This window comes from Penicillium diatomitis (genome assembly GCF_028827545.1).
Source record: "Penicillium diatomitis strain IBT 30728 chromosome Unknown utg000013l_segment0_segment0, whole genome shotgun sequence".
In the NCBI taxonomy this organism is placed as follows: domain Eukaryota; kingdom Fungi; phylum Ascomycota; class Eurotiomycetes; order Eurotiales; family Aspergillaceae; genus Penicillium; species Penicillium diatomitis.
In genome coordinates this window covers 1,033,755-1,060,766 of record NW_026623185.1, presented here as the reverse complement: position 1 = coordinate 1,060,766, position 27,012 = coordinate 1,033,755, and the positions used below count along the sequence as shown (strand labels likewise).

The 27,012-nt window shown below is 46.7% G+C and overlaps 7 protein-coding genes across 7 annotated transcripts; 5 read left to right on the top strand and 2 right to left on the bottom strand.

Annotated features, from left to right (window-relative positions):
- Positions 1 to 1,603: 1,603 nt before the first annotated feature.
- On the bottom strand, positions 1,604 to 2,431 carry N7539_008685 (uncharacterized protein; the record flags this gene model as incomplete). The annotated part of the gene is made up of 1 exon (XM_056938280.1): positions 1,604 to 2,431. One exon carries the CDS (start codon positions 2,429 to 2,431, stop codon positions 1,604 to 1,606), a length of 828 nt encoding a protein of 275 aa, XP_056786662.1.
- A 9,688-nt stretch (positions 2,432 to 12,119) lies between these two features.
- On the top strand, positions 12,120 to 12,982 carry N7539_008684 (ATPaseAAA-typecore; the record flags this gene model as incomplete). Its single annotated transcript, XM_056938279.1, has 4 exons — positions 12,120 to 12,187; positions 12,241 to 12,313; positions 12,362 to 12,781; positions 12,833 to 12,982. The coding sequence occupies 4 exons, from the start codon at positions 12,120 to 12,122 to the stop codon at positions 12,980 to 12,982; spliced, it is 711 nt and encodes a 236-aa protein (XP_056786661.1).
- A 385-nt stretch (positions 12,983 to 13,367) lies between these two features.
- Positions 13,368 to 14,510, bottom strand: N7539_008683 (uncharacterized protein; the record flags this gene model as incomplete). The annotated part of the gene is made up of 1 exon (XM_056938278.1): positions 13,368 to 14,510. The coding sequence occupies one exon, from the start codon at positions 14,508 to 14,510 to the stop codon at positions 13,368 to 13,370; it is 1,143 nt and encodes a 380-aa protein (XP_056786660.1).
- Positions 14,511 to 14,696: 186 nt separating this feature from the next.
- Positions 14,697 to 16,383, top strand: N7539_008682 (phosphotransferase family protein; the record flags this gene model as incomplete). The annotated part of the gene is made up of 5 exons (XM_056938277.1): positions 14,697 to 14,890; positions 14,941 to 15,473; positions 15,741 to 15,811; positions 15,872 to 16,042; positions 16,324 to 16,383. The coding sequence occupies 5 exons, from the start codon at positions 14,697 to 14,699 to the stop codon at positions 16,381 to 16,383; spliced, it is 1,029 nt and encodes a 342-aa protein (XP_056786659.1).
- A 1,749-nt stretch (positions 16,384 to 18,132) lies between these two features.
- On the top strand, positions 18,133 to 18,579 carry N7539_008681 (uncharacterized protein; the record flags this gene model as incomplete). The annotated part of the gene is made up of 1 exon (XM_056938276.1): positions 18,133 to 18,579. One exon carries the CDS (start codon positions 18,133 to 18,135, stop codon positions 18,577 to 18,579), a length of 447 nt encoding a protein of 148 aa, XP_056786658.1.
- Positions 18,580 to 20,488: 1,909 nt separating this feature from the next.
- Positions 20,489 to 21,307, top strand: N7539_008680 (uncharacterized protein; the record flags this gene model as incomplete). Its single annotated transcript, XM_056938275.1, has 2 exons — positions 20,489 to 20,900; positions 21,141 to 21,307. 2 exons carry the CDS (start codon positions 20,489 to 20,491, stop codon positions 21,305 to 21,307), a joined length of 579 nt encoding a protein of 192 aa, XP_056786657.1.
- Positions 21,308 to 25,791: 4,484 nt separating this feature from the next.
- Positions 25,792 to 26,420, top strand: N7539_008679 (uncharacterized protein; the record flags this gene model as incomplete). The annotated part of the gene is made up of 3 exons (XM_056938274.1): positions 25,792 to 25,982; positions 26,158 to 26,185; positions 26,244 to 26,420. Coding segments are annotated over 3 exons (396 nt in total), but the record flags the coding sequence as incomplete, so codon positions are not given.
- Positions 26,421 to 27,012: the final 592 nt, after the last annotated feature.

The following is a 27,012-nucleotide window of genomic DNA, read 5'->3' as shown; positions in this document are numbered from 1 at the left end:
AAGCGCATCAACACCACACCTGGCCAGAAGCTTCATACCGACATTTGGGGTCCAATTTCAATCGCAGGCGTAGGTGGCCATAGATTTTTCACCACCATTACCGATGATGTGTCTCGCTTTTCTTGGGTCTTCCTTTTAAAAGCAAAAAGTGAGGTCTCTGAGAAGATTCGCCTTGTAGTCAATTATTTGGCCACTCAATTCAACTACACTGTCAAGCAGATTTGCGGTGTATTGTCTAACCGTATTCATGTAAAGCATAGGATATTTTATGCCCGAGCGAGGACAGATCTGCCGTCTGAATTCGGTTCTTAGTCATCCCATCACTGATCAGTTTAATCGACAAAATATTTCTTCGGATAGATGCGAGGCTTAGAAAGAAGCTACAATATAATAGAGAATAGACAATCTATACCGTTCTATGTTCAAGACTCGCAGATCTAGAAAAAAGACGCTACATATATTCTTTGTTTTAAACAAACAAGCAATCAGCCTCAATAACGCGGTGGAAGTAGGGGCATTGGATTACTCGAACTCTGACGGGATTTGATCTTTGCGACCAAGATAACGCGAACCAGTGAGCATCGATTATGATCATTTGAGGTGAATTACATTTGGAAACTTTCTTTTCCTCAACTTTCATTCAGGCTTTGAAGGCTTTGACGGCTTCCGTATCTTAGCTACCACCAACTTACCAAGCCCAGAAGCCATCAACACACAGGCGTAGGTGGCAATAATTGAAGTTCCTAATACATCATACGAATCACAAATGATTCAGTACGCACTTCCACGCGCATTGTTCTCAAGACCGGGGATTCCATGTCTTCCCATTTCTATAACACGTTCTTTAATTCTAAGCCTGCAATGATAACTAGCGGTACTGGAATTTTGGCTCCAAGGTTGTGGGATTAAGCTCCTTCTCATTAATTCAAGAACTGGGTTGTTGAAGATTTATCCTTTTGGCATCTATGATCGCTCCAGCGGTTGTGGGGGGGTCTCTCCGGCCTACTGGTTTAAGGCAAAGGAAAAGGGAGACTCAAGATTGACGGGGAACACGGAAAAGGCAAAATCTGCCTACGTAGGTGTCACGCGCGGCCACGGATGAGTCACATGCAGGACGCTGCGGAATCCCTCCTGGGCCGTAGCCCTGAGACCGCATGAGTGTGGGTCCCACACGCGGAAGCCCCATGTACAATAATCGCAGAAGGGAGGAAGTGTTCCGACCTTCAAGATTAAGTCTTTGAATACAGACCCCCCTAGACTTCAATCCTTTGCCCAGTCAGCAGTCCTAGTCGCCCTGCAACCCTGACCCTAACAGTAAGGCCAATCTGCCCTCTCAAGAAATTTCTAGCTACATACGTAAATATCTAAGGGGAAGTTTCTATTGTAAATATCGTAAGTTATGCAGGAGACGCGCAGAAGCGATTGCGGTACAATAAAAGACTGATATGAGCAATCGAAGCTCCAAAATACGGAAATTATCATTCCCTCAAAGAACAGAATGAGGCTGAAGGACAGCAAACAAGCTCCACCGCGATAAGCCTGACCCTTAAGCGCATCAACTCTTTTCGGAAGAGTGGCTGTCGAGGGACGAAGTGGGAGAGCCTTAGGAGAGATGTTTGAACCACACTTCAGGTAGGTGCATTTTCACCAAACCCTCATTTGCATACTCAAATCGATCCTTTTTTTCTTTTCCAAGCTCTGGGTGCCAATTGGAGGCGCTTTTCACCACTCCGCGTTCCACAAGAATTTTACCACCGGTCCAGTCCTTGCCAGCTTCGTCCAGTGATTTATTGCGTCCAATAGCTTCCTCGACGGCGGCCTTGATCACCTCCAGTCCAGGGCTTTTCACCACACAGTAGCGCTCCTTCTGGGGTACAGGGGACTCGGTGGCATTGTAGCAGGCAAGGTAGTTCGGCTCATATGGCGGTTCATGCTCCAGGTCCGGGGACGCCTCCTGTCCACCAAAAATATGAACATCCGCGTCCTCAATCGCACTTGCCAGCTCCTTGGATATCTTGATTTCTTTAGCTAATCCATCTTGAAAGTTTTTGACGGCGATGAAAGCGTTTCCAATGCGGCCATACTTTCCGGCGGCGCCGGTGACGCCTTCCTTGAAACCTTGTGGCTGAGCTGGGACACCGGAGTCCACTTCGCGCAGGCAGAAAGTGCCGAGAAGTTGGATTGGATTTGCTATCTTTTCGCGAAGCTTGCGGAGACTTTCTTGCATGTGTTGATCCATGTTCTGCAACTTCTTGTCATTATCAGTCGCGACGATGAAAACGACACTGATAGAATCGCCGGAGATTCTCGGTCGCGGTGTCAAACGTCCTTCGCAGAGTTGAATTCCAGCAGATTCTACTTGATCTAGCGTGATGAATCCGGCTTGACCAACGGATTGCAGAGAATATTTGTGGGCTGATACATCGGACATTGTAGCTGGAGTTGGCATGAGATCTTCTGGCATTCAAGAGATGGATGGAATGAGCCGGTTCAAGTAGAAACTAGGCATATTTTTATATCACAGGGTAGGGGTTCCTAACTGAGTGGAAAACGCCTTGACGTGCTGGACGCAAGTGAGAGGACAACAATAACGCCCCAATCGACCGGGTTGTCTGTCGAGGGCTGAAATTAGGAGCCCGGGGTTGCCTAACAAGGCTGACTACAAGGCGTTTTATCATTTCCGGCAATTTTCACGAGCCAACTCTTGTGCTATATGGTGCGAGGCTGATTATCTGATACAGTTGACTTACAGTGAGGCAACTCGTCCATGGTCACAAGTACTGTTGCATCTCCTACTCTTTCCTCGGTGGCTGAAGAGTGAATAGGTACGTGAAATTGGTCGGATTTCCAATTCACCTTGTTCTACGTACGTTTCCTTAACAAGTTCGTAGGCGGTGTATCTGTCCTGCTGATTTGCACTGCTGCCCTGCGGTCCAGTTGCTGCAAATCAGCAGGACAGATACACCCAGCTCCTCGAGGTAGCGGCAAACTGGCCTACGATGAGAATCCCAGACTGCCCGTAAATACCGTGGTTTAGGGGTCAAGGAGGTTCTAATGGCTAGGTTTGTTTGTTCATGTGGAATAACGATTATATTATGGGTTTCACTTGAAAAAGTTGAGGGGCTCATCGAACGTTACTTCCGCCGTTACACCCCCCTCCCCCCTCGTTCACTCCGCGAAGATCCGAGTCATCAGGAGGGAACAGCAAAATCAAGAAGAACTCCAACACTGTGAAGATTATGATTTCTGTATATTCAGTCTTGACGATTTTGACTGTTCAAAAATTGCGATGCCGAGTTTCGCTTCTCGGTCAAGTTCGTCGACGGAGTCGGAGTCATCGGCGAAAGAAAAAGCGTGAGACTTGTGCGGCGACAAGAATCGATCAACCACGGGGCCCAATGAAGCTAGATCCTCTGTTGCCTGGTTCAGACAGGCTGTCTTGTCCGGGCTTTGACAGACCAGTTCTCCTTGCACCCCTGCTATCTGCACCAGGAAGCGGCACTGGGGCTTGTACAAGAAGCAAATGATTCTGCTTCCTACTCCAGCGGACTCAATTTCAAGGAAGCTCATTCTGAGCATATAAAACGACATGACTTGACCGTCTTTTTTAGCTCTTCGGCTTGGGCATGGATTAAAGAAAATGAAGCAGAATCCTGCGTGAAGTGGCGATTAGAGTGGAGTGTGACGTCTTGTACGGCACTTGACGAAATCTCACATCTGTGCGAGGCAAATACGGCCTCACCATCCCAACCTTGCTCTTGCATTCCGTGTCTGTGAGCCAGTAGGAGCGAAAGATATCTGCGCACAATACGAGAATCAATTACGGTTTGGCGCTTCAGTGTAGAATTGCCTTTGGAGAGGCACAGGGACATAGATGGCAGATTACTCTATTCATATTGATTCAAAATCAAACAGTCCAGGGAAACCACCGACTTCTGCACCTGAGGAGGTAGGTGAGCGAGACGCCAATATTTTATTGTATCTTGAAAGTTCAAAGGGCTCCTCCAACCAACCGTGGATGACGCTTGTATGATATTATATAGATATGCTCTCTTCTTTTCTCTGTGTAACCAGATACGATGTTTTGCAAGCCATTAAAGTAAGCAAGCAGGGCAGAGCGAAGAGGACTAATTGTTCTACAGGATTACTTTGTGTAACATTCGCCCAGGCCTACACTAATTCTACAATCTGAAGAAGGTATATATGTTGGCGCCCACTCTCTCTGATATGCCACATTACCACCTCTTTTCCCTGCTCTCTCTTATTATAGCCATCTTGTACTCGTCACTCTGGTCCGCCAATCGCTGTGGGTATTTTTTCTAGTCTTAATATGATACCTTAGAGAACTGACTTTTGACCATCACAGAGAGAGTTAAGGTTTAAGAACAGAGAAATAACAAGCGCCCAGATCTCCTCCAGCAAGCGGAGTATACTGGAGACCATCCGACGCTAGGGACACCTAATCGATCAGAACGCAGGCTCTACTAGCCCCGCAAAACGGGCCTTCTCTTCATATTTGGTGGGCCTATTCCGTGGGAATCTTCTATGCAGCGGAACGGGCGAGGACCTTCGCAGGCAATTCCCACGCTTCGATAATTGAACTAGTGGTGAAGAATGAGAACGGGTCTTTTACTGTACCGTGTTGGCAGAGCGGGACAACAGGTTACCGGCTGTTTCTAAGTCGTAGTTACTGGTCGTCTTCGTGACCTGCTGGGCGAGAAATGGCCCGTATCAAATGTGTTTCTGTGGCCTGCCAACGGTCGTTTGTATGGATCCACACTCAGCCCGCCTCCGCTTTTCTTGCCTGAAGTAGACAATAAGAGGATCCTCAAATGTCTATCGGACTGCAAAGGCTCAGTGACCAATTGGCAGATTCCTAAAATGCACATAAACGGTATGCTCAAAACGCCGTTCAATTGACTAGAGATCTTTCAAACGACAATTGCCATCACCTCGATGTCAACAAAGAGATTTCTCAAAAGTATCCCTCTCACTTAGTCTTGAACAAGGATGTCCATGCAACTGAAATCGGTGCGGTTCAACCAGCAGGGTCGAGTTTCTACCTTCGTCTGCGTGAGACAACAGATACACCAGTGTCGTATGGATGGGTAATCATATAGCTTCGATTTTCTGAGGCTTTTTCAGGAAGGGAGAAACTGACGAGTCTCTCAATACTAGCGTTGTATGCGGACAGATCTGATATTGTTGTCTCGAGCTCAGAAGAAATCCTCACAACATGTTGGCCGACTTTATCTGTTCGGAATGGACAATCCGATTTTGGAATCCAGCACGATATGATAACATTTATGTGGCACAGACATACTACTCTTGAATCTTGCGATACAAACCAATCCATGTTGACAGCATACCCTCTTAATGTAGCTATATTTCAATGCGACGTACCCTTGTTCGGCAGTGATTCCGATACTATGTGATTCTAGCTCCGTATCACGAATAAAATGCCCTACCTGGAGAAACGCTGAAGGTGAGCTATCTAGGATACACACGAGATAAACTAGCTCTAGATACTCAAGAATATGCGATAAACCCTCTTTTGTCGCCGATTGAAAACTACCGCAGAGAACTACATTCTGAAGTTTAACGCTCGATTTTGTCAATGCTGTCCAAATTTGGAGCATATGCTCTGCGTCAACCGGAGAGAGATTGCGATCCTACTGAAGTAGTTAAGGCATGATCCCACGTAATACCTTGCAGATCATATTAAACACACCCGAAACCATTGAAGCCGACGAGGTGGGGAGGCAAAGCTATCGTGAGCGTGTCGAAAGTCCCACAATAGCCCAAACCCTCGATAGTCGATTCACTCCAAGAAGGTCTAAGTACTTATCTTGCTGGAAGATAGCACCCTACGCCTGTATTTATTGGAATCGAACTCGTCAATTGAGCAGATGATAAAGTTTCTGAGTGTCAGAAGAGAAATCAGTGCAGTCTCCTTGAGTGCCGAGAGCTCGGGTAAGCTCGGTCGGGGGCTTGGATAACGGAACAAGAGGAAGGAGGACATCCATGATGGGTCACGTGTTACGTGCCAAAAAGTTCGAAATCAACTTGTGCATTCAACGAAAGTCGAAAAGCCTGAGGGAGAAAAGGAAAGAGAAATCTAATCTGCAGAAGGTATTAAGGTGATGAGATCACCGGAACATGCCTTCGTTACGGGATCTCCTTTCGGCATTCTCCTCCCGCTACTGATTTCTTCCGCAGAAGAAATCCAAGTCCGCTAACTCCCGCTAACTCGTAACATCCCGTTGGCCGCCGTCAGCCGAAGGTCAAGGACGTCACGACCGAACGAAGGACTCGCAGATTCCCCAAGGATAAATCATCAGAGGAAGCTAGTGTGTAGGGAATCAAGAGTCAGACTTGTTATTCACACATACCTAAGTTTACTTGCTCTGTAAAGTAAATTTTCCATCCTTCATCTCTATCTAATCACTATCGTCTCTTCATTTGACTTGTATACGTACCCTGTCCCCCCTCAGGCTATTCTGCTTTCGGAAATAGTCTTTCACTGAGTAAAAGACAGCAATTGAGAGGTCAGTCGAATTTAGTAAGCCACGTGGAATCTTCTGTGATGATACCTCTCAGTCGCTTGAGTAATCGTGTTATGGGAAATAGCCGGGTCTATTAACCAAACAAGCCAAAAGACTAGAATATACCAGAACGCATGTTCTTGTATGCCCGGGAACGATGTAAGTATCGCACCGTTACGGCTGCGGCTGGCTACGGCTCGGTACAGCTACGAAGCCCGTAATACGCCGTAACAGATCGTCAACTAGAAAGAGCAGAATGATCAAATCTTTGCTCGCGGTCAAAGCCGAAAAATGTGGCCAGCGATCTGCCTTTCAAGCATACTTTTGTCCTCACTAATGTACTGGACGGTCTTCCTTCTCTGAGACTTACCTTATGCTGTCGTGATGATCTGTTCTGCTTTGGACTTGTCCCCAGCCTGGTGTGGACCTACTCGAGACAAAACTGGGGGTTGACCGAGAGGAAGTCTCAGCGGCGTGCTCATAGAGGTTAGGCTACAGAGGTAGTGGTTGGTTCTTTCTTTCGTCATCTATGAACCCGAAAGCTAGGCTTTGACTCAGCTTGACATCGGGTGTTGAGAATCTTTGTTTAATGAACAAAGGTCGTGGGACCAAAGAAAATGGGATCAACGGCAATGGGAGCAATGGCTTGTCTTCACATGAAATTCCATCCATACCTAGCCCCTCATTTTTGCTTTTTGTGAGGCAGGAGACTGTTGTTGGCTACGAGGATGGATTCTGTGTGAGGAATGAAAAGAATCTACCTTACGGGTCCATAAATGGCTCTATCGGTCTCAGAATTCGCATTTATATTTCACTGCGGACTGAAGTTTCCCGCACCCTGTCATGTCTCATAAGTTTCACCAATTTCGGAATCTCAATGTACACCTGTGCCGTCCATTATTGCCTTCTATTTCTAAAAATAGAGGGATGATCTTAACCCCTGATCATTTAATGCACTATACATACTGATACGAAACTGAAAGTACAAAGCTATATAGTCATGGAGGATGACTTTTCCAAAAATAACACTTGATCTGCATCCACAAAACCACCCCTCAACTCGTCGGTTGGTGCAAAGTGATTCCAGGAATCGCGACTGAATTGGAAGCTGTCGCTTGTAGCTACTATACTTATTTGACTGCAGGATCCTACGAAGGGACAGCCTGAAAGGTGAAAACACTCGACGTTGACTAGAAGGAGGAGAGGAGGAAGGAGGAGAGGAGGAAGGAGGAGAGGAGGAAGGAGGAGAGGAGGAAGGAGGAGAGGAGGAAGAAGGAAGCTAAGCTAGGCTAGACTGCTGAGGTTGGTGGTCTTATGTGGTGAGAGGGCGCCATCCCATGTGCGCCTGGCAGTATGGCAGACCTCACCATTAAACAGGTTGACCCGTGGCTAGAGTGGGATGCTGCTGCTGAATCCGGTCCGTATGGAGATTGTATATGGCTTGGGCAATGTTCAATTGACTACCGACTGAACACCAAACGAAACCTGATAGTATCATTGACTCTCAGGTAATATAGACGGTCATTCGGTGTTGAATTTGATGAGCCCAATCAATCTTTGTCTCAGCCATATGTGATGAAAGCCTGCCAATCCAACCTTTTTGGGTCAATTAACAGTCGCGATAGCTTAGAAAATTAGGACTCGCTAGTCTTGGTATGTCAGGCTGTTTCTTTGAGAAGACTTCGTGAGCTGCTATACCGCGTTTCTTAGCGTTATTGCCAAGAGAGACCTGATTCAAGGATGTTTCTACTCTTGATTCATATCAATTTACTAGTACACTTAAAATTAGGATCCCAAGATCAATCGCACTTTGTAGGAAGCACTTCTCCGGCGGAAAGCACTGCTGTCCCCAAACCTTGCCATGCAATCTGTCATAATTTCTGATAAGTGATCTTTACAAAACCAGCCCTTCAGGAGCTATGATACCGCGAATTGAAATCCTAGATACAGTCCTATGGGAAAGCTTGGGAGTTCCCTCAATATTTACTGTAGGCCAAACAGCGACCGGGCGCAGACTTTTGTGAATTGGTTGAATGTGCCTGCAACATACATTCCGCCGCTCCGCGTCCCGCTAGGATCGTGTTTGTTGACCACTGTGTTGTTTCAGACAAAAGTGTGGCTCCCCAAACCAAGTACGACTGAACGAGACTGGAATCGAACCAACTGGGTGAAATTGTCTTCTTCGGTCTTGGGGCGTCAGGCAAGTTTGTACGCAGAGCCAGACACAGAGCTAGGTCAATCACTTGTTTGGAAAGTCGGATTTTCTATATCGTAGATTCTCAACGCGTAGTCAAGGAACAGAGCGAGACTGAGCTCCGCCTCGGTATTCTTTGGGGACTGGTGGGGCTTTATCATATCGCGAAAATGCCCCCAGAAAGTAAGGCATAGCGCTCTGACTTGTGCCTGGCGTTGAAAGTAAGACTTCCTTCGTGGAGAAAAGACAGACGTCGTAAGGTGGTCTTGAGAATCGTCGGATAGGGTTAGTATAGCCTTTGGAGAATATAAATATCATTAGGAGAGATCCTACTTATGTTACCTTGTACACGGGAGCTATGCCTCGGTGTGTTGGATGTATGGAATGGTATGCTTGTTGAACGAAAGATATAGGTACTGGTGAATTAAATAAGGAGCAATACTGGTGAAGCCATATATAAAGAAGGCTGGTTAGGTAGTGATATCCTGTAAATGTTCGCCATTTTATCGGTTGCCTTGTTAAAGGCATAGGATAACTCCCACGGAAGATCCTGAACATATGAATGGAAAGAAGCTGGGTAGTTATCGCCTCGTGACAAGGTTTCATTCTGAGTACTGACCATCACCTTTCTCAAAGAAACAGAGACTGTGAAAGCCTTAGTCGGGTGAAGCTGATCAAGAATCGACTAAAGACATTGCTATCGGAACTGATCCTGTACTATAAGGTGGAAAAGCAACACTGTTATACAGAGACCTCGACCTGAGTTCTGTGAATGAGACACAAAGAAAGCGGCAGAGGACTCCCGTGGATGGTTGATCGCATGTGTTTTGATGATCGGACTCAATGTACTAAGGCACCTATGAGACCTCATATCTTCGCCTTAGGCTCCTTTCAAGGCTCTGCCGGGACTAGCTCGTGACATTTCCCTGTTCGATGTGATCTCATTAAACCAGTCAAATTCATATATACACATACAAGCGCCTGCCTATACAGTGAGTTCGACGGGGGAACGAAGAGAAATTATAGGCTCCTCACGAGAGTATCAATCTGGCGACGCCCAGAAAGATTCTCTATTGACCTGTAATTTCCAAGCTCTATACATGGTGCCTGCCAGTATTTCAGCGTTGCGTTATCGGCGCCGGAATGAAGATCAAGGAGAGGGCGAAGGTATTTTGAACATTGTCATTCTGTCAAATTAAAGTTGTTTCTAGTCATCTTGGCTGTTGTACGCGAGAATGGAAAAGCTTCAGAAGGACTCATAAACTCTCATTCTAACTTGACTGCGTGGTACCAAGAATCTCAGCGGCTGAAGAGAAGAAGAAAAAGAAAAGAGAAGGGACTACAGTTCATCCTGGGTTTTGAGATGGTGCGTGTTGTGCGCGTGGCACACGTGGTAGGCGTGTCGCGCGTGTCTCCTATCCTCCCATGTCCCATCCTCCCTCTCATCCTGAGTCTGGTCAGTCCTGCCATATTCACAACATTGGCTAAGTCAATCGCGTTCATGATAACCTTGGACTCTACGAGAAGTGCACAAATTAGTGGAGGTAATTGATAGTTTTCACATAATTCAGTCCCAGAACTTGCTTCGCAAGCGTAACATTTCAAGAGAGGCTAAACCCTGCCGTACGACCCCATGAGAGAGATGTGTAAATCTAATCATCTAATCAAAGCTGGTATCCGAATGGATGGTACTATAACAGAAGTTGGTCTTGTCTGATTTTGTCATTGAACTAGCTCGCCGACGTACCAACAACGAAGAATGGTAAAAGTAAGAACCTGAGTTCAGACTGATGTTTACCGATGCGGGTTTTGCCCAATTCAGACGGCCTTTCGCATGTCTCAATTTCAAGTGTACAATTGAATCTTTATTTTGTCCACTCCCTGCCTTAGATTGACTTCTGCGCCCTTTCGACGATCGTACCTGTCTAAAAAGCTGTGTCGACAAGCTATCCGAGCTTTTCTTTCCCTTATCCCGCCACGTTGGTGAATTAGTACCAAGGAAACAATTGGGTGTCTGCTTCTAGTCAGCAATGCCTTGTGAGACCCCACGACACCCAGCACTACAAAGTGTGAGAGAGGGGTTCCATATTTTACCTATCCTTCCTTTCACTTTCCGCTATATACGGTCTGACAATATCTGGCCCAACTCTCATACTTCCACATATCATTGTTTGGATGATTCTGCCGACTCACCACCGAGGGACGCAAAATTCCACACATTAGATAGCCTCTCTACCTTCCTATACCTTTCACGTTTTTCACCTTCTTCTTTTCCTTCCTGTAGATCGACATCTACAAATCATCATGGCACATGCGCCAGGATTTTCTGAAAATACATCGAATTGCACATCGCAGAGAAGATATAAATATCTCATACTAGTCTAATTTTATGTTCTGTCTTTAGTAGTGGATAAAAGTATTGAAACGTTCCATCTACTAATATGAAGTTTGAGTTCTGGTAGTAGACCAAGTTAATTTCTCATTAAGATGAAATTATGTACCAGAATACGTAAATTACCATCGAAATCTCCCGGCTTTACACTGAGATACTATGAATAGCATCCGTACCCCATATCATATTGTCTGATGCTGCTCAAGACCGAATGATTTTATTCATAGCACACAACCTGCGCCTTGGTGCTAGGAGTAGGTAGAGGGTATAAAACACAGTATCAAATGATGAAGTCGACAATTTTCATTTGAAATCGGCGAATTTGGTTGTACGTAACAACATGATATCCTGGAACACTTACTTTAACGGGAAGCATATTCCAACTTGGCGTCCACGAGAAGGGCCGCAACACGACTGCATCATCAGAGTTGAGAAAAAAATCGTCTCTAAACGACGTCCACGCGCTCGAAAGTCGGCAGAGTCTACGTGCTGTTGCCGAAGAATATCATCTTCATGGACACTCGCCAAAATCCTCTTCAAGATTATTGGGCATGCAGTATTTGGACAGACTACTCGACATTCGTCACAAGCCCAATACGAGACGATCTCTGCAATGACAGACGGGGAATAGCCTTTTTGAGCTGGCAGACTTCTGCTGTGGGAGCCGATGTAAGGTAATGCCATGTTGATTCAAGAAGACACCAAGAACGCGAAACGACAACATCGACATTTACTGGCCGACCCGGCGAAGCAGGGGCATTTGTTCGAACCCCATCTAGCGCAGACAGACATGCCAACTCAATGTATCCGAACACGCCGAAAACTGTACATACTTCCACCTCGATATGTCTCATACAGGCTAGGAACTGTTCCTGGGGACTAAGGAGTCGCACGGTCACTGGGAAGCGTGTACGCAAAACCTCTCATGAGAACTAGTTTGGTCAAGTCGTGTAGGTTCTTCTAGGATTCCCCAAAAATCAGCCTAGGAATGATACCAACGGTACCGTTCGACGACGTAATTGATGGAAAGGGCCAAGGATTTAACATTCTACTGAAGTTTGTCAGCAAAGCGTCTATGCTATCAAGACTTCCAACCTAACTCGTGCTAGTGGTCCACCAGGAGTCGGAAAGACTTTCACGGTTGAGGCAACCTCGGAGTATTTCAAGCTCCCCCTCTATTCGGTATGAACCATCCAGCTCGGCTGATTTTGGCGTCACTGATTTTTTCAGATATCCGCAGGCGAACTTGTTGTCGACCACGGAGATTCCAATGCGCTTGAGCAGCAGCTTGAAACAGTATTCAAGATCGCCAAACACTTCAATGCCGTGCTTCTCTTAGATGAGGCAGACGCATTCATGGAGCAGCGTACATCTTACCACGATACCCACAATCGCCTTGTGACCATTTCCCTCCGAAAGCTGGAATATTATCAAGGAATTCTTTTCTTGACTTCAAATCGGGGTATCCAGTTTGATGACGCAATTCTCAGCCGGATCCATTTTATCATTGAGTATGAGAATTTAACGAGAGAGTTCCGCAGAGATCTCTGGTCAACTTTTCTGTCCAAGGCATGTACGATGCAAGGACCTGCTGTTGTTGAGGAGCACGAACTCCGACGATTGGAGTCTTTAGCTCTGAATGGACGAGAGGTGGGTGTCCGAGCGCTGCATTGAACGTCTTGCTGACTAATCATGAACCAGATCAAAAACATCGCAGCAATTGCACACGCTCTCGCTGAGGCTGACGTCAACCAGGTGAACTACAAATACTTGGAGTTAGCTGCCGAATCAAATAGGAAAATTTCAAAGGAGTTTGGCAGAGAGAGGCCTGCCGATGGAATGTATGTCTAACAGCATACCTGGGAAAGCAGTGTGGATACTCACGTTCCTCAAGGTTGTCGAGCGGTTGGGCGCTTAACTATCGGAATATTTTCGGTTAGCACACGACAGTCCATTATCGGTCCTGAAGCTTCAGTTGTATCAAAGTTTTCATATGATTCATTACCTCACATGAAATTCAAGTACGAGAGCCAGAATTGGACGATCAGTTCGTCATTGTCAACACAATAGAAGCGTCTATCTCTTGAGGCAACGTAGGTGGAGTGAGGAAACGGGCATCGAGGGTCAATAATAGGTCGAAGTCCTGATTGATTCACACGGATGATGCCTGAAAGTGCTTCATGCTTCATTGTCATACATACTTGAATCGCTAATCCAATAAATTAAGCACATTGCTTCACGTTACACAAAGACGTTTTGGATCTCTCGTCTCCGGTAGACATAGTTGTCGTTTTACCGCGCGTGATCGCTGCAAAGTCGGCCGACATTTCAATGTATATCGGTGAAAGTCGATGATCAATGCCCGGCCAAGTTCTTTATTCCAAAGAACATTGTCACGCCGTAAATCTTCATGAATGATTCCCAGGGCTTTGATTTCTTTGTTTGATTTGCGAATTTCCCGGTGGAGCCACGGCGTCAGCACCATCGATGCTGTGTTTTCTCCCCCCCAGCCCATCACAAGCATATGACGAATCTTTCCAGCTCCATGAAGAAAATAGATTTTCGCCAAATCAATGGTACCCAAGAAAACAGGCACAGCGGACCCTTGCGCCTTCTGCAGAACTCGGTATACCTCCGCTTCGCGGGAGACTTCTTTCCACAGCTCCGATGTGGTTCCTTTTCCGATGACAGTGTAGCCGTATACGACACAAGTAAGTTTGAACGGCGCACCGTACGCCCCGCAATTTCCAAGGGGTTTACAACGGTCAATGTTTTCGTCCAATTGTGCCTTGAGTAGACGGACCAAGTCTTCTGAAGTAATCGGATGCTGCAGATCATCCTTGCTTTGACGATGGAGCATTACATTTGGACAACAGTTGTCTAGAACACCTCCAGACTGCAACCCGAGCAAACATCGCTGGGTGCAAAATTGCGCATCGCGGTGGCGGGACTGGCTGTCTGGGCCTTTATCATTATTCGTGTCTCTTTGTCGAGCCACGCGTTGAGCAGATGGAGAAGACGGAACTTGGCTGAAGGCTCGCTTGCGGCGTGTTGCTGGTTTCGAATCGGGGTCTGGTGATTGTGACGACCGTGAGCAATGCCTCACATCGGATGGGGCACAGCTAACTCGAGATCTAGTAGACACTTGACGAGCTGTTGATTCAGGGGCATCTGGCGGAGATGACGATGGTTCATAAGTCGAACCGGAATCTGGGGTTGGAAATTCTGGGGCGGTACTGTCGGAGTTTAGAGGTAGTTGCCGAAATTCGTCTTCGGGAATGTGAGAGCGAGTGTGATCGAAACTGGTCTTCCATATTGGAATGTCTGGTCGTACGGAATTCCTCCACTCCTGACCTCGGACAGGCGAGTGGAATGCCATCAGACACAAACACAGTGTTCTTGCAACAGAAGTATTTGCAAAGGTAGCTTTCATTTCCATATTCACTTCACTGTTAGGATCACATAGAAAGTAGTATAGTCTGAAGGAGTGTGCAGCTATACCGTGACAGCGGGGCCCAACAAATCCAAGCTCTTCCAGTTCCGAGATGAGAACTCTACCATTGACATGGGCAAAATTTCCCTTGCCAAAGCAATCCATCCCGAATTTGTGGCTAGCTGCAAGTATCTCGGTACCATGGGCGATTCGCGGCCAGTCTATATCTACGAGATGGAGCATCTTCCTGGGACTGCTCACATAATGGCGCGCATTCCTCCAGACGACATGTCCCGACAGCGTAACACTATTAAGGACTTTGCAAGGTACGCTGCAAAGATTTTGCTTCATTTGTAAAACCTAACATTTAGAACAGGTTCCTTGCACAGTCATGGAACAACGACCTACGGCCATGCTCAGATGCAACTGCAACATTGCTTATGGAGTTTCAATCAAGTTTTGACCTTCTTGCTCGAGATCTGCCATCTCGCTTTGCACCGAGCCTAGAAAGGGTCCGCAAGGAGCTCCCGTCTCTCTTCTCAGAAGCCCTCCCCTTTGTTCTTAGCCACGGTGACCTTAACGGGATGAATCTCCTCGTCAATCCCAAAACTGGAAATATCACAGGAATTGTCGACTGGGCTGAATCAAGAATTCTGCCGTTCGGCTTCGCCCTATACGGGCTTGAGAATTTTTTGGGCCGGATGGATTCAAAAGGGTGGCACTACTACGATCGCTACCGCGATCTCGAGAGTCTCTTCTGGCAAACCTTTCGAGAAGAGGCTCATAAATTCTCTTCCACTGATTTGTATTTGATCCGCGCTGCGAGGATGGCTGGATTTTTTTACCGTTATGGATTTAATTTTGATGCGAAAGGCGTAGTGCAAAGTGTGCGGATGGACCAGCCGGATGGTTCGCTCGTATCTCGATGCTTTCTGTGCTGCTGGTGAGTGGGCTCCTTTTGCCTGAGCCTGCTTATGATGTGCTACAATGCAGGCAGGGTTGTAGGATGTCATGCATGTACTTCTATATGTATTGGCAGTAAACTCTGTGCGTACACATTGATACTTGGTCAATCTATTGAGCGAATGGAAACTACTTTAGCAAGACATCGTTAGTAACACCCCCGATTTTGAACTATTTCGATACTATCTCCTAGGTAAAAGATACACTCAAAAGACAATGTCTTCATTTCGGAGGACAGCCATAAGCTGGTTCTCCGTTTCGATCTTTTCGTTGGTAAAGACTTGGTGGGTGCCTCTGACAGTTGATGCGTGGGTCACTCCGTCCTTGAACTCAGTCATGCCTAGCTCTCCAAGAAAGAACCCAGTGATGCGGAAAGGTGTCCCACGGCTTTTCACATCTCTGTCATCCAACATGACGGTGCCGTTATCCGCGAGGACAAACTCGCTCATCATCGCCGGCACCTCATTAGTAAGGACTTGAAGCCCGAGGAGATCAACCAGGTGATGGGCTTGAAGGTACGTAACCAGTTCCTGGAAGAACACGGGATCGACATCATCCAGACTAGCTGTTGGCCCTTGGCGATACTCGTAGGCTTGCATCTGGCCGATGGCTGTCAGCTTGAAGATATGGCCATGGATCTCTGCGAGGTTGATGTCTGCGATAGATGTGGGCTGGGTCCAGCATCTCCGCACGGATTTGAGGGACGTCCCAGCATGATTTTGTCTTCCCCGATCTGAAAGTGCCCGTGGATGAGATGGAGTCCAAATATTTTCTGAACGCTGAAACGTGTAAATAGGCCAGCAATCTCCTGAAGGTGCGTCTTCTGCACTTGTGGCTGGTCTCCATCGTCCGGTAGAAGATTGTAACTGTTTCAGTGTGGTTAGCGCACGAACAGTCTAATTGTAAGTCACCGAGGTCAACATACGCCCGCGAGGACTGTAGAAGGTCCTTAATAGTAGGAGGAACATGAAGGCCAGGGATAATGATGGGAGCAGGTACAGCGACTGCCATGATGGAAATAAGCTTGGGAAGGAGCTATTGATTGTGGATGCACCAGTTGATGGAGAGAGAATGAGATGCTCTAGATAAAGACGCGATAGGTGGTATTTAAGTGTCTGTTTAGCACTCGGCAGCCTTCGAGGATGAGCAGCGTAAAGCCCTCGTACTTCTAACCCCTAACCCATCTGTATATGCCTGCGGCCACGCCACCTGCAGCTTACTCGTCATGCGGGAATTCGGACGACTGTTGGATCATGTCCTGGGAAAGTAGATGATTTCTTTGACCGGCAAATGAGTCTGACCAACTTGCCTCCTGCATGACGACGGCCAAAGCTCTCATTTATCATTGGAAAATAGCACAGAACCGATGTGAAATCCCGTGCATTAGCGCGAGGTTGCGTCAAGATTCTCACACTAACAAAACATTGGAGCCGCATCCTCAACGTACAAGGACCATCTCGTCCGAGATAGGAAATGGATGGCTGGGACCTATCTGACGTGTTTTCAATATCCAGAGCCTAGGCAAATGTTAGATAAATGAAACCTAGGTAATTTTCTATCCTTGATTGGGCAGACAGCATGGGTCAAGATGGGTGTTGAGCGAGGAATCCTGTCTCTTGGGGGCTTGAAAGAGCCTCTATCATTGGCCCGAGAGGGTCAGCCCAGGAATGGTCGGTAGCCAGGAACCCGTGTTCAACTCGATGCATTAGCGCGAGGCCGAGTCATGGATGTCACAGGAGAAACACACCATATTCTCATTGATACCACAGTGTCGATATGCTGACACCACTTGAAACCTTATTCTTCGTCGTGCTTCTCTCTTCATCATCTCTGCCTTCATATTAGCGAACTCTGGACCTCTGGATATCTAGCATCGGCCAAGGGTAGAACTTGCCTAATAAGAAAAACGCTCATTCCAAATTATTCTGCATGCTCTGCTCGCCTGTGCCCCGGTAACCGATGCATAGTAAAGCATACTAGATACAAGAGATGAAGTTCGATTGTTTCTCCCTGTAAGCCGATAGAAAACACGGATTGGTCAACACTCTGGTTCTGGCTCTGCTGTTGAAGTGACTCTTTGCAGCTGCAGCAGTACTTCAGCTCGATTTCAGCTCGACCCCGGACAATCCTATCAGCCTTGGCCTCTCGTCATTTATTGATAATCAAAAACTGGGGGACATGAGCTGCAATTGCGATATGAAGGGGAAATAGCTCGAACAATTTGCGCGGCATGCTCACTGTCTAATCATTTGCCGCCGAGCCAAATAGCGTCGGATCGGAAACAGACGAAATGTGAATATCCAATATCCATGCATTAGCGCGAGGCTGTGTCATGGTTCCCACACTAGGAACACACTACATTTCCATTGTTACACTCGGCTAATGCGCAGGTCTCGTCGTCATCCCTCCGTTTCCTGTTAGCTAACTTTGGATGCCGACATATCTGGCGTTGTCCAATGGCAAAACATATCCAATCAGAACAGACATGCATTCGGGCGGCCTCACAGTTAGGACTCACGAGAAATGCATTATAATTACAACGCATTTCCACTTGCTCCCTTCGGTCTTTGATCGCCACATATCTCGAAAACCCTAAGACAAATCCATGGCGGAACGCAAAAAGACAAACGACTCTCGAGCGCTCGAAGACGCTTTTTTGAAAATTCAGACAGTAATTCAAACGATCGAATTGCGACAGAGTGCTGACCAACCCATTGAAGAGATCGTTAGGCCCCATGAAGCCAAGCGGATCCAAAATGCATTCGATCTTATCCACGGGACTCGGCCTACAGTTGTATCTAAAGGTGACGAGAGGCGAGAGAAATATCGGCATTTTTGGTTGCAACTGAACGATGATGAACTTGTGGTTGCTGGTGCACTTGGCCTCGGGCAAACTGCCATTGGGAACATGAAAGAAGCATCAAGACTGCGCCTTCCAATCAAGCTTAAGCAACGCAAAAATGATTTCGGACCATCACTTCTGGCAAGCCTCGCCCAGGCGTATTCCAAGCAAGGTCAACGGTCGCTAATTCAGGGCCGAAAACAAAGCTAACAAAGATTTAGACGTTACACGCACCAACAACGCTTCTGAAGAGAAAAAAACGCTGCTGCCTGGGGTCCCTATAAGCTCCAGTGAGATGCATCCAAATCCAACAACGGCCCCAGTATCTGGTAGTTCTGTTATTCCCTTCGAGAATTTGCCATCGTCATCGGAGACGCGGGACCCGGAACATCAGAAGCGAAACAGGAGTTTTTCGCCTCGTCAAGAAAGACCCTCAGAAGCAGGATAGAGTGGGTTAAATCTCTTTTCGGATAGGATGATAATCTGACAGCTATAGACTCTCTCCGCGGACGTGTTTTTGCGTTGACGCATGAAGATGTCCGTGCAGTCGCTATCTCAAGCCAAATAACGGGGCAAGTCTGGATGACTGACCCATACGACAACGCTTCATTTTCCTTTATAACTATGCCTATTACGGATGAGATATCATTTTATTCCAGCACCCGACGACGTCAAATAATGTGAATTCATGCATGGTATGATCATAATCAGTCTGTCACGACCTCACTACATATTGCATTCTGACTGACCCAATTGAATAGAACGACCAGTCATTGTTCCATGGTACGATCACCAAAGCATCCGCATCCTCCGTTCCGACTTTACCTACAACGCCAACGCCGAGGTCATTGTCGGATTTCTCTCCGATTTTCATGGCTCCACCAGACGGTGATATATCAACGATAACGGCAATCGTATTAGGAGGGGGGAGGTCTGGTATACGACCCGTTGTTGGGCCAGGAACAACTATGCATCCGATGCACTGGAGCTAGACAGAAGTTAGGACTAGTGGCAGCGTCTCGGGATGATATTTATTTGTGGAAGCTTGCCTCTCTGTTGCATATGTCGAGAAGCTCGTCCTTTGTTGAGGCTCTCGAGGCTTTGATTTTGCGGAACATATGACAGGATCGAACGCGGGTCAGGCGCGGACAATATACTCTGTTGAAGGTCCAGTCGCTTTAGTTGACAAAGTTCCAAAGGCCCAGTATAGAGCATCATAAACAAGGAATAAGCCTCACAGTATTCAGGAGGGATAAGAGTGTCGTCTGATGCTGCGCCCGAGCGCGGCAGTTATGGGCGGAGGAGTTTTTACCACTTACGGGAACGAGGGGAGACGGATGAGCAGGTGTGAGTTCGTAAACCAGCAGTATTCGGGGAAAATGGGTCTAGAGGAGTTATTGTACTCGTATCAAAACTCCCTAAACAGTTCTCTTGACATGACGCATTTCCTTTTCCTGAGTCTTGGGAGACGTTGCAACATCTTGGGCATCCAACCGACGGTTCCCCTCCCACGTGACACTCGGCGTCATGCTGGACTTGATCCGGGTAAGCCCCTTGGCAGGCATTTACCAGTACACTTCAGTTGCCCGACCGAGAAACAACTTTCGCAGATCGTCTGGATATAAATAATTTTGTGGCTGTAGCAAAATAGGTATTTAGGACTTTCACACCAACTTCATACCTACCATATTTTTAGAATTTCGATACGCCAAATTTTCGTCGTTATCACACCAGACTTTCAACGGAACACGAGTGGAATTTGACTGGTTTTCTCATGCGGTTTCCACTAAATCGCTCAACATGTAAATTGAACCTATGGATGACCGGCGTGGGCCCCTTGGTCTTATATGTTCTCGTCGACACAGACAGCATCCACAAAGCTAGACACCCTCATCCATTTAGGTTCATGCAGACTCCAGCGCGTACCTTTGTCACTGGATTAAGGGATTGAGCGAGCTTTAAATGAGAGCAACCTCTCAGATTATAAACCATGACTTTGGTTGATATTCAAATCTAACATTAACCTTGACGGGATCCATCAGTCATTAACATCCATTGACTCGGAAACAGTACGCCACCTGTTCAGAATAGCCCAGATTTGCCAGCCTCCGAACACAACATGGCATTGAAGACTTCCTCTGCCAATAACCAGGGTTTGACGCCCCCAGATAGCCCAACTAAGGGGATGGTCACCTCTAAAGCTATCGTAAAGGATCTGAAGCATCTCTTTGGTGTGCTTCTTGAAAAGGTGCTCGATCTTACCAATCAAGAACCTCCAAACACTCCTGTCTCCCAGGACCAGTCCCACCACGCCCCGACATGGAGATGGTTCGGCAGGTGCTGGAGTGTGCCTCAGCTGAACTTTCAATGGCAGATAAGCCTGCTCAGTCTTCGTCTGCAAGCGATAAACGAGAGAAGGTTCCTGGACCAGATAGGTTTGATCTCAAACATCCCATCTGTACAACACCAGAGGACTTCCAATCGTTTGAAAAGTGGGCCCCCACACCCTAATTCAAGACGGTCGTGGAAACGTATGTCGCCAGCTAAGGCCTCTGATCCAACCAACCCCCTTCCTTCCGTCTCTTTTCCTTTCAGAAAATATCTGACGCGGGTATAGCTGGGACAAAGAAGCATGTAAATACACGGTCACCGAACCGGTGGAGACCAGCGGTGGTGTTGACGACCATGCTGAATGTGTGTTCGTTGTCCGTGAACTTATTAGTATATAATACCTTTACCTAAAGGCCGAACTATACTAATAGTATTATTAGACTGGAATTCCGAGGAGGTGAGGCCGTATATAGACATCAAATCGGAAGGCCTGCGTGACATTCTGCGTGTAGTACTGCACGATGTCAAAGTCATTAGTCTGATAGAGGACAAGCCGTCGGTAATTAAGACAGTCTTATTTCTAACGATAACGCTAACGTGGATTTAGATCGAGCAAAACGTCCTTTTTCATTTCCTTCCAGAGCTTGACAGATACGCGGAGAACACGGACAACAGTTCGGACCATAGATCGTCAGCGTCGCAGCATCTCCGTTTGCTCATCGACCACCTAAAGCAAGCATATGTAGCTATTTCGCAGCGTCTCTCGTCAATATTGCAGCACGGTCATATTACTTATGACCTTCTTTGGGCGCTTTCCAAGCCTGGTTACCATGTTTGTACTACAGCGTAAATGCATGTGCCCGGTAAACCCCGCACGTGATCAGGATATACCCCGGGCGTGACTCTGAGGAGTATACGCAGGAGTATACGGCGACTCCAGATCTACCCCTAGGGAGTAGATCGGGGAGTAGGAAGGACTGGATATATAAGAACACTCACTTAGCTACCATGTATTTAGTTCTTCGCGATCAATTGCACATTATTACTTAGTTACTACCTTGAGCATTTTGCACTCCACGGTTTAACTCGAAAGACAAACCTAACCTATAGGTAGGGGATTCACTCAGTGGTAACACTTAGTGATTGACCTACTTGGCGCGCACTTCTGACACGTCTTGCAAGACACTCAACAGGATCCAGCCCGTAGTAAGGCTTTGCGAAGCAACAGTACGATTGAGAGATCAGGTCTTAGGATTGGGAGTTAGGATAGTAGGCAAGTATTGGCCCGGGACGTTCTAACTCACAGTGACCAGTCGGCACCCGCGTGACAGTCGAGACATAGAGCGGTAACTACCCTCCCCCCCCCCACCCCAACCTTTAGACAGGGGTGACCCTAAGTGATCTGATATCAGAAATGCGCAGTATAGCTATGGAAATACACTGAACTTACTAGAAAGCAAGGGCAACAGAATCAAAAGGGGAAAAACAATGATGAAATGAAAGGAGGGTTGATTCTGGTTCTCTAAAACTGCTAGGGGTTGAAATGCCCTCCAGAATTCCTGTAACACGGTTACATATCCGAGGTGGTAAAAGGTGGCAAAAATACGAGTAATCCCAATACCAGATATCACATCCTTAGAAACCTCCAAGGTACCACTAAGTCAATGCGGCGCCATCACCATTTTCCCGACGTCTGCTTTCCTTTATGTTTTGCATAGTGATCTAGTATCCTTACCATACGGTTGTCGTCACACCATATATCCAAGCTATCTATCTCCGGGGTATTTCAATCTGCCCCATGACATTCGTTCTTTCTTTAATCAATCAACCTTCTCTCTCATCCGAGATTGTTTCGGCTTGACCTCAACCTCGATCTCGCTCGACTGATAGGCTTACTAGTCCATACTGTCTCAGATTACCCCGATATATCATTATGTCAGTGTCTCGTGCGGTCTTCTTCTAAATCCGATGTAGACGGCGGCGCAAGCAAAGAGCAACGCCAACAATTTGTCGAACAGGGTCCACAGAGAGATCTTATTGAGAAAATGGTCATTGCAAGTTGCGCCTAAGCCTGCCCTCGTCCAAATCTGATTCGTGGTCGGAATCCTATTGCTGTATTTAGACATGCCGAATGAGGTTACAGCTTGGTCGATAGACACGGGCGTTTCTGCGTGCCAGTTAACTCGTTTTTTCAGCAGTAAATGTGGAACCTAGTGGAGATTACCCAACATTGTGACTATCCCAGGATCCAGCCGGTACTTCCTGGGATCAATAGCGCTTTGAGGATCAAGTTCGTGGTTCCCAGGAGATGCAACACTGATCCCAGAACACCGCACAGGCGCTCCCGGCGTAAGTCCTAGCCCCAGGAACGCTACCCAATGTCTAGACGGCTTTGTATCAGACAGAATGCTCGTTGTAATGCTTCGGTGTTGCCTATAGATGTTATTTCTGTAACGTCTTCGCAATTGAATAACTCCTTCGACCGAGAGCGCTACTCACTTTAACAGAATTTCTGACTACCAGCTACATTATCATGTATGCCTATCTCACGATCATACACAATTAACAGTCAGCCCAAATGGTGGCTGTTATGCTGCACGACACGCGATTTCGATCGGATAAGAAGACGACAAAGGCCTAGTGCAAGTCTCTGAGTTGGAAAGTAAAAAGAAACTCAAAAATATCAATTCAAGTCCAACCCAACAATGCTAATTCGATTCCAACTTCATATTCGGCTCGTATTTCTGTCTTTTCAGTTATCCACGAACTGTCTTGCAAATAATCATCCACTATCACAAGGGTATACTTGTCGAGGAAGACACGGCCGCAGCGGTAGTTGTCTAGATCAAGCTCTCCTTCCAGTTCCGGGGCGGATGCTCCATCAAGCAAGCGACCATCAGCGTAGTAATGTACTAGCCAACCGTAGTCTTGGAGAGCTTGAAGCTCTTCAATTTGCCATGATTCTTTTAGAGAATCACAGACGATAGTTTCATGCGCGCCTGAGGTGGAGCTGAACGGGACGTAGGCGGCTTTGGAGGTAATTAGACATATCTCATGTGTCGCGAAAAAGTGAAGCATGTATTTCTCAGCGAGTGTCCCGAATCGAACCCACTCGCCATCCCTGTATTCCTCAGCGACTCTCTTGACTCGAACCCTCTTTCTATCGTGGCACCTCTGATAGGATGAACCAAAGGCCCCTAGAAAGTGAGCGTTAGCTAAACAATCACACCGAAGGAGACCCGTCTGGTACCTCGTCTATGCTGTAAGAGGCGTTTGTTAACAGTTCGTGCTAGAGAAAACCGAATACGGGGTTTGCGATATATATGGTTACTCTTTTGCATAGTACAGGTTCCACGGCTATCATAGCCTCAGTTCTTTTAATCAAGACGTTTGCATCAGTCACGTCTCCGAAAAAGATCTGAAGTAAATGATTTCGATCAATAGCCGGTGTCATTTTCTCCAGTTTAAGAGCTTTGAATGGATAGAGTTGAATTTGATATATTGAGCACAATTGAACCCCGCTCGTTTAGTAAAGTGTCTGGATTATTTTGAAGAGATGATGAGGGAGTGGCTACCCTTATACCAACATCTACCGGGAAAAGCCGCAGCTAAACGCATTCTCTTTAGGATCTTATAGTTCCCCGTAAGTCCCTTAGGGGCTGTTAAACAACTTATGCCAGGAGTGAGTTAAAAGTCACCTATGGTGCAAGATGGTATCGATGACAGAAGCAACGACTTGAATGAATAAAAAAGGTCCACCTCGAAATTTTGCGTACGGTAAATACAAGCTTGGCCAAGTTGATTCACAACAAATTAGAGAGTAAATTCGTGATGGTTTTCACCGGACCTCTAATCTCTCCGGTAAGCCCCGATCTACAACAAGCATCAACGGGCATTCAGTATCTCAAAGAGGAAAAGAACGAAGTTAAAAAGTAATTGGAGCACAGATTGAAGGCTCGGAATGTGACTTTGTTCTGAGAGCATGAGAAATATGACATGACTTGATAAAGAGGTCAAGGGACTGACGATACTCTTGAATGATTGGCTACCCACGTCGTCTGACCAGATTGCAGATCAGCGAGAGAAGAGGAATATTCAACAGTGAAACCGAGTTTAAGTGGGTCGAGTGGGCCCCGCGGTCGGACATTCCCAGAAGCACCCTTTACAATAGTAAACCATCATCGTGCACTCGAAAGAAGATGAATTACCTACAAATTTAAAGGAGTTCTGTTTGTTGAATTGTGATGAAGACTCCCGTTTAGTTTTGATTCTCAAATTGCAGAGCAGTCTATCGGGTCATAGAGCGTTTCCAAGAGGGGTCGGTGAAAGGAGAGGGTGGTGGAAAGACGGGGTTGTGAACAGTGAACAATAAACAGAGGCTATGGCTCCAGCTAGGAGAACGGTAGGCCAAAATGTGGGTCGGACGGGACGCTTAAGCAACGGTGAAGTGTCATCAGTTATCGTCAAAACTTCATTTATGAGTTACCTGTCCTACAAATAAAATGTGACGATTGTGACGATTGAGACAATAAGGGATATGGATGACGTGAAAGATCAGTAACAATGCATGCAGAAGATATCCTAGATGCATTGTTGAGGTGCTTGAAGAAGAAACAGCTAGCATGTATTTAGATTCCTGCTTTCCTTCTTCTTGTTGTACGCCAGATAGAAAAGCTTTAGAAGGACTCATAAACTTTCATTCCACTTAACTGCGTGGTATCGAGAATCTCAAGAGCTAGAGAGGAGAAGAGAAAGAAAAAGAAGAAGCTACAATAACATCCTAAGTTTTGAGGTGGTGCGCGTGGCACGCGTGGCACACGTGGTTGGCGTGTCCATGTCCTCCCATGTCCTTCCTCTCATCCTGAGATTGTCCGGTCCTGCCATGTTCGCAACAGGCACTATATATTGCCTTCGCATCAGTAAAATGAGCTATGTTTAACTACACTGGTCATCAGGACGCCGATTCAACGGAAAACAAGTGGGGCCTCACTTCCGTGAGCCAAAGCCAGTTAGACATAAATAGCACTCGCGTTTCCGAACCCTTCCAATTATACTTTTCGAACGGCCGTGGAAGAATTCTTATACACAGATCCCGAGCTGGAGACCCTGAAAGAAAGATGTCGGAAATACCAAGGGACAGCCAAGATAAATATCAGTCAGATCACTTTCCCTACATCTCTCTCCCAGTACTTAAGTGAGAAGAATGTCAAGAGGCTCTGTGGTATTTTCGATATGGAAGATTGTCGGAGACTCGATAGCGCCAATTACGTGAGTGCTGTTGTGTCACTTCAGCATCTCCATGAGGCTCTTCAAGCAGCAGAAGCAACCACCGATGACCTGCTGACCGATCAACCGAGTCGCTTCCCACATCTCGAATTTTCCGCTGGTTCCGTAGAATGCCTTCACGGCAAACATCGTTTGAAGGCCGGAGAACAACTTCTACCATCGATCGATCAGTGATGGGCCGTTGACCTGTATTCGGATGGTAAGCAAGAGATTTACCACATCCTCTTCCGCACCAAACCCTTCTTGACAGCCCAAAGACATTAATCTGGATCTTCAAGCTAGCCTCGTTGACAGATATTGCAACGAGAGGGTTCCAAACGATGGTGAAGTTCAAGTTAAAGCCCGCGAATATCGAAATCAAGCAAATGCACGCTTCAAGAATCGATGGTTGTCGCGGCTGTCAGACGACAAAGCATGGCGGCTTCGCAGATTAGAGTCTCATCCTACCGTTCGAGCTGCTTTTGATTCGTTACTCGCCTTGCCCTCATTTCTTATATACGGAATGTACATTAGGTCTCTTCCCCAGGCTCTTGCAATTGGCTGTGAAGAGGTAGGATCATCCGAGTCAAAAGACAAATGAGATGCTGATTCTGACCCTAGGAGATAGCTCATGCACTAACTCGGCTGCTACAATTCCGGTCTTCACTTCTAAGACATGATCGTGCAAACCTAGTTCACCTTCCGGCGGAGGTTTCCCCTGCCCGTATTTCTGTGTACCTGTAGCACAGGGTAGTGATGTTGAAGCCGCTGTGTTGTGGAATGCCCCAAGTGGATCAATGACCCTATTCCATATTCCGGTGACGCGAACAGTTTGGCTCACAAAAACTGGTTTGATCAGCTTCGGCAGCAAGAAGGAATCCCCGCGAGAAATGGATGTTTTTCGACGATGTAAGTTACGTTTCATCAGCTCTAGCTTATGCACTAATCAAAAGCGACATATTCTGACTGTATTCAGCTGTTTTGATCCACATCAACCTTACGGGTCTCAAGAAGAGTATGGTGTTTCCTTCTTCCGGTTCCTGATGC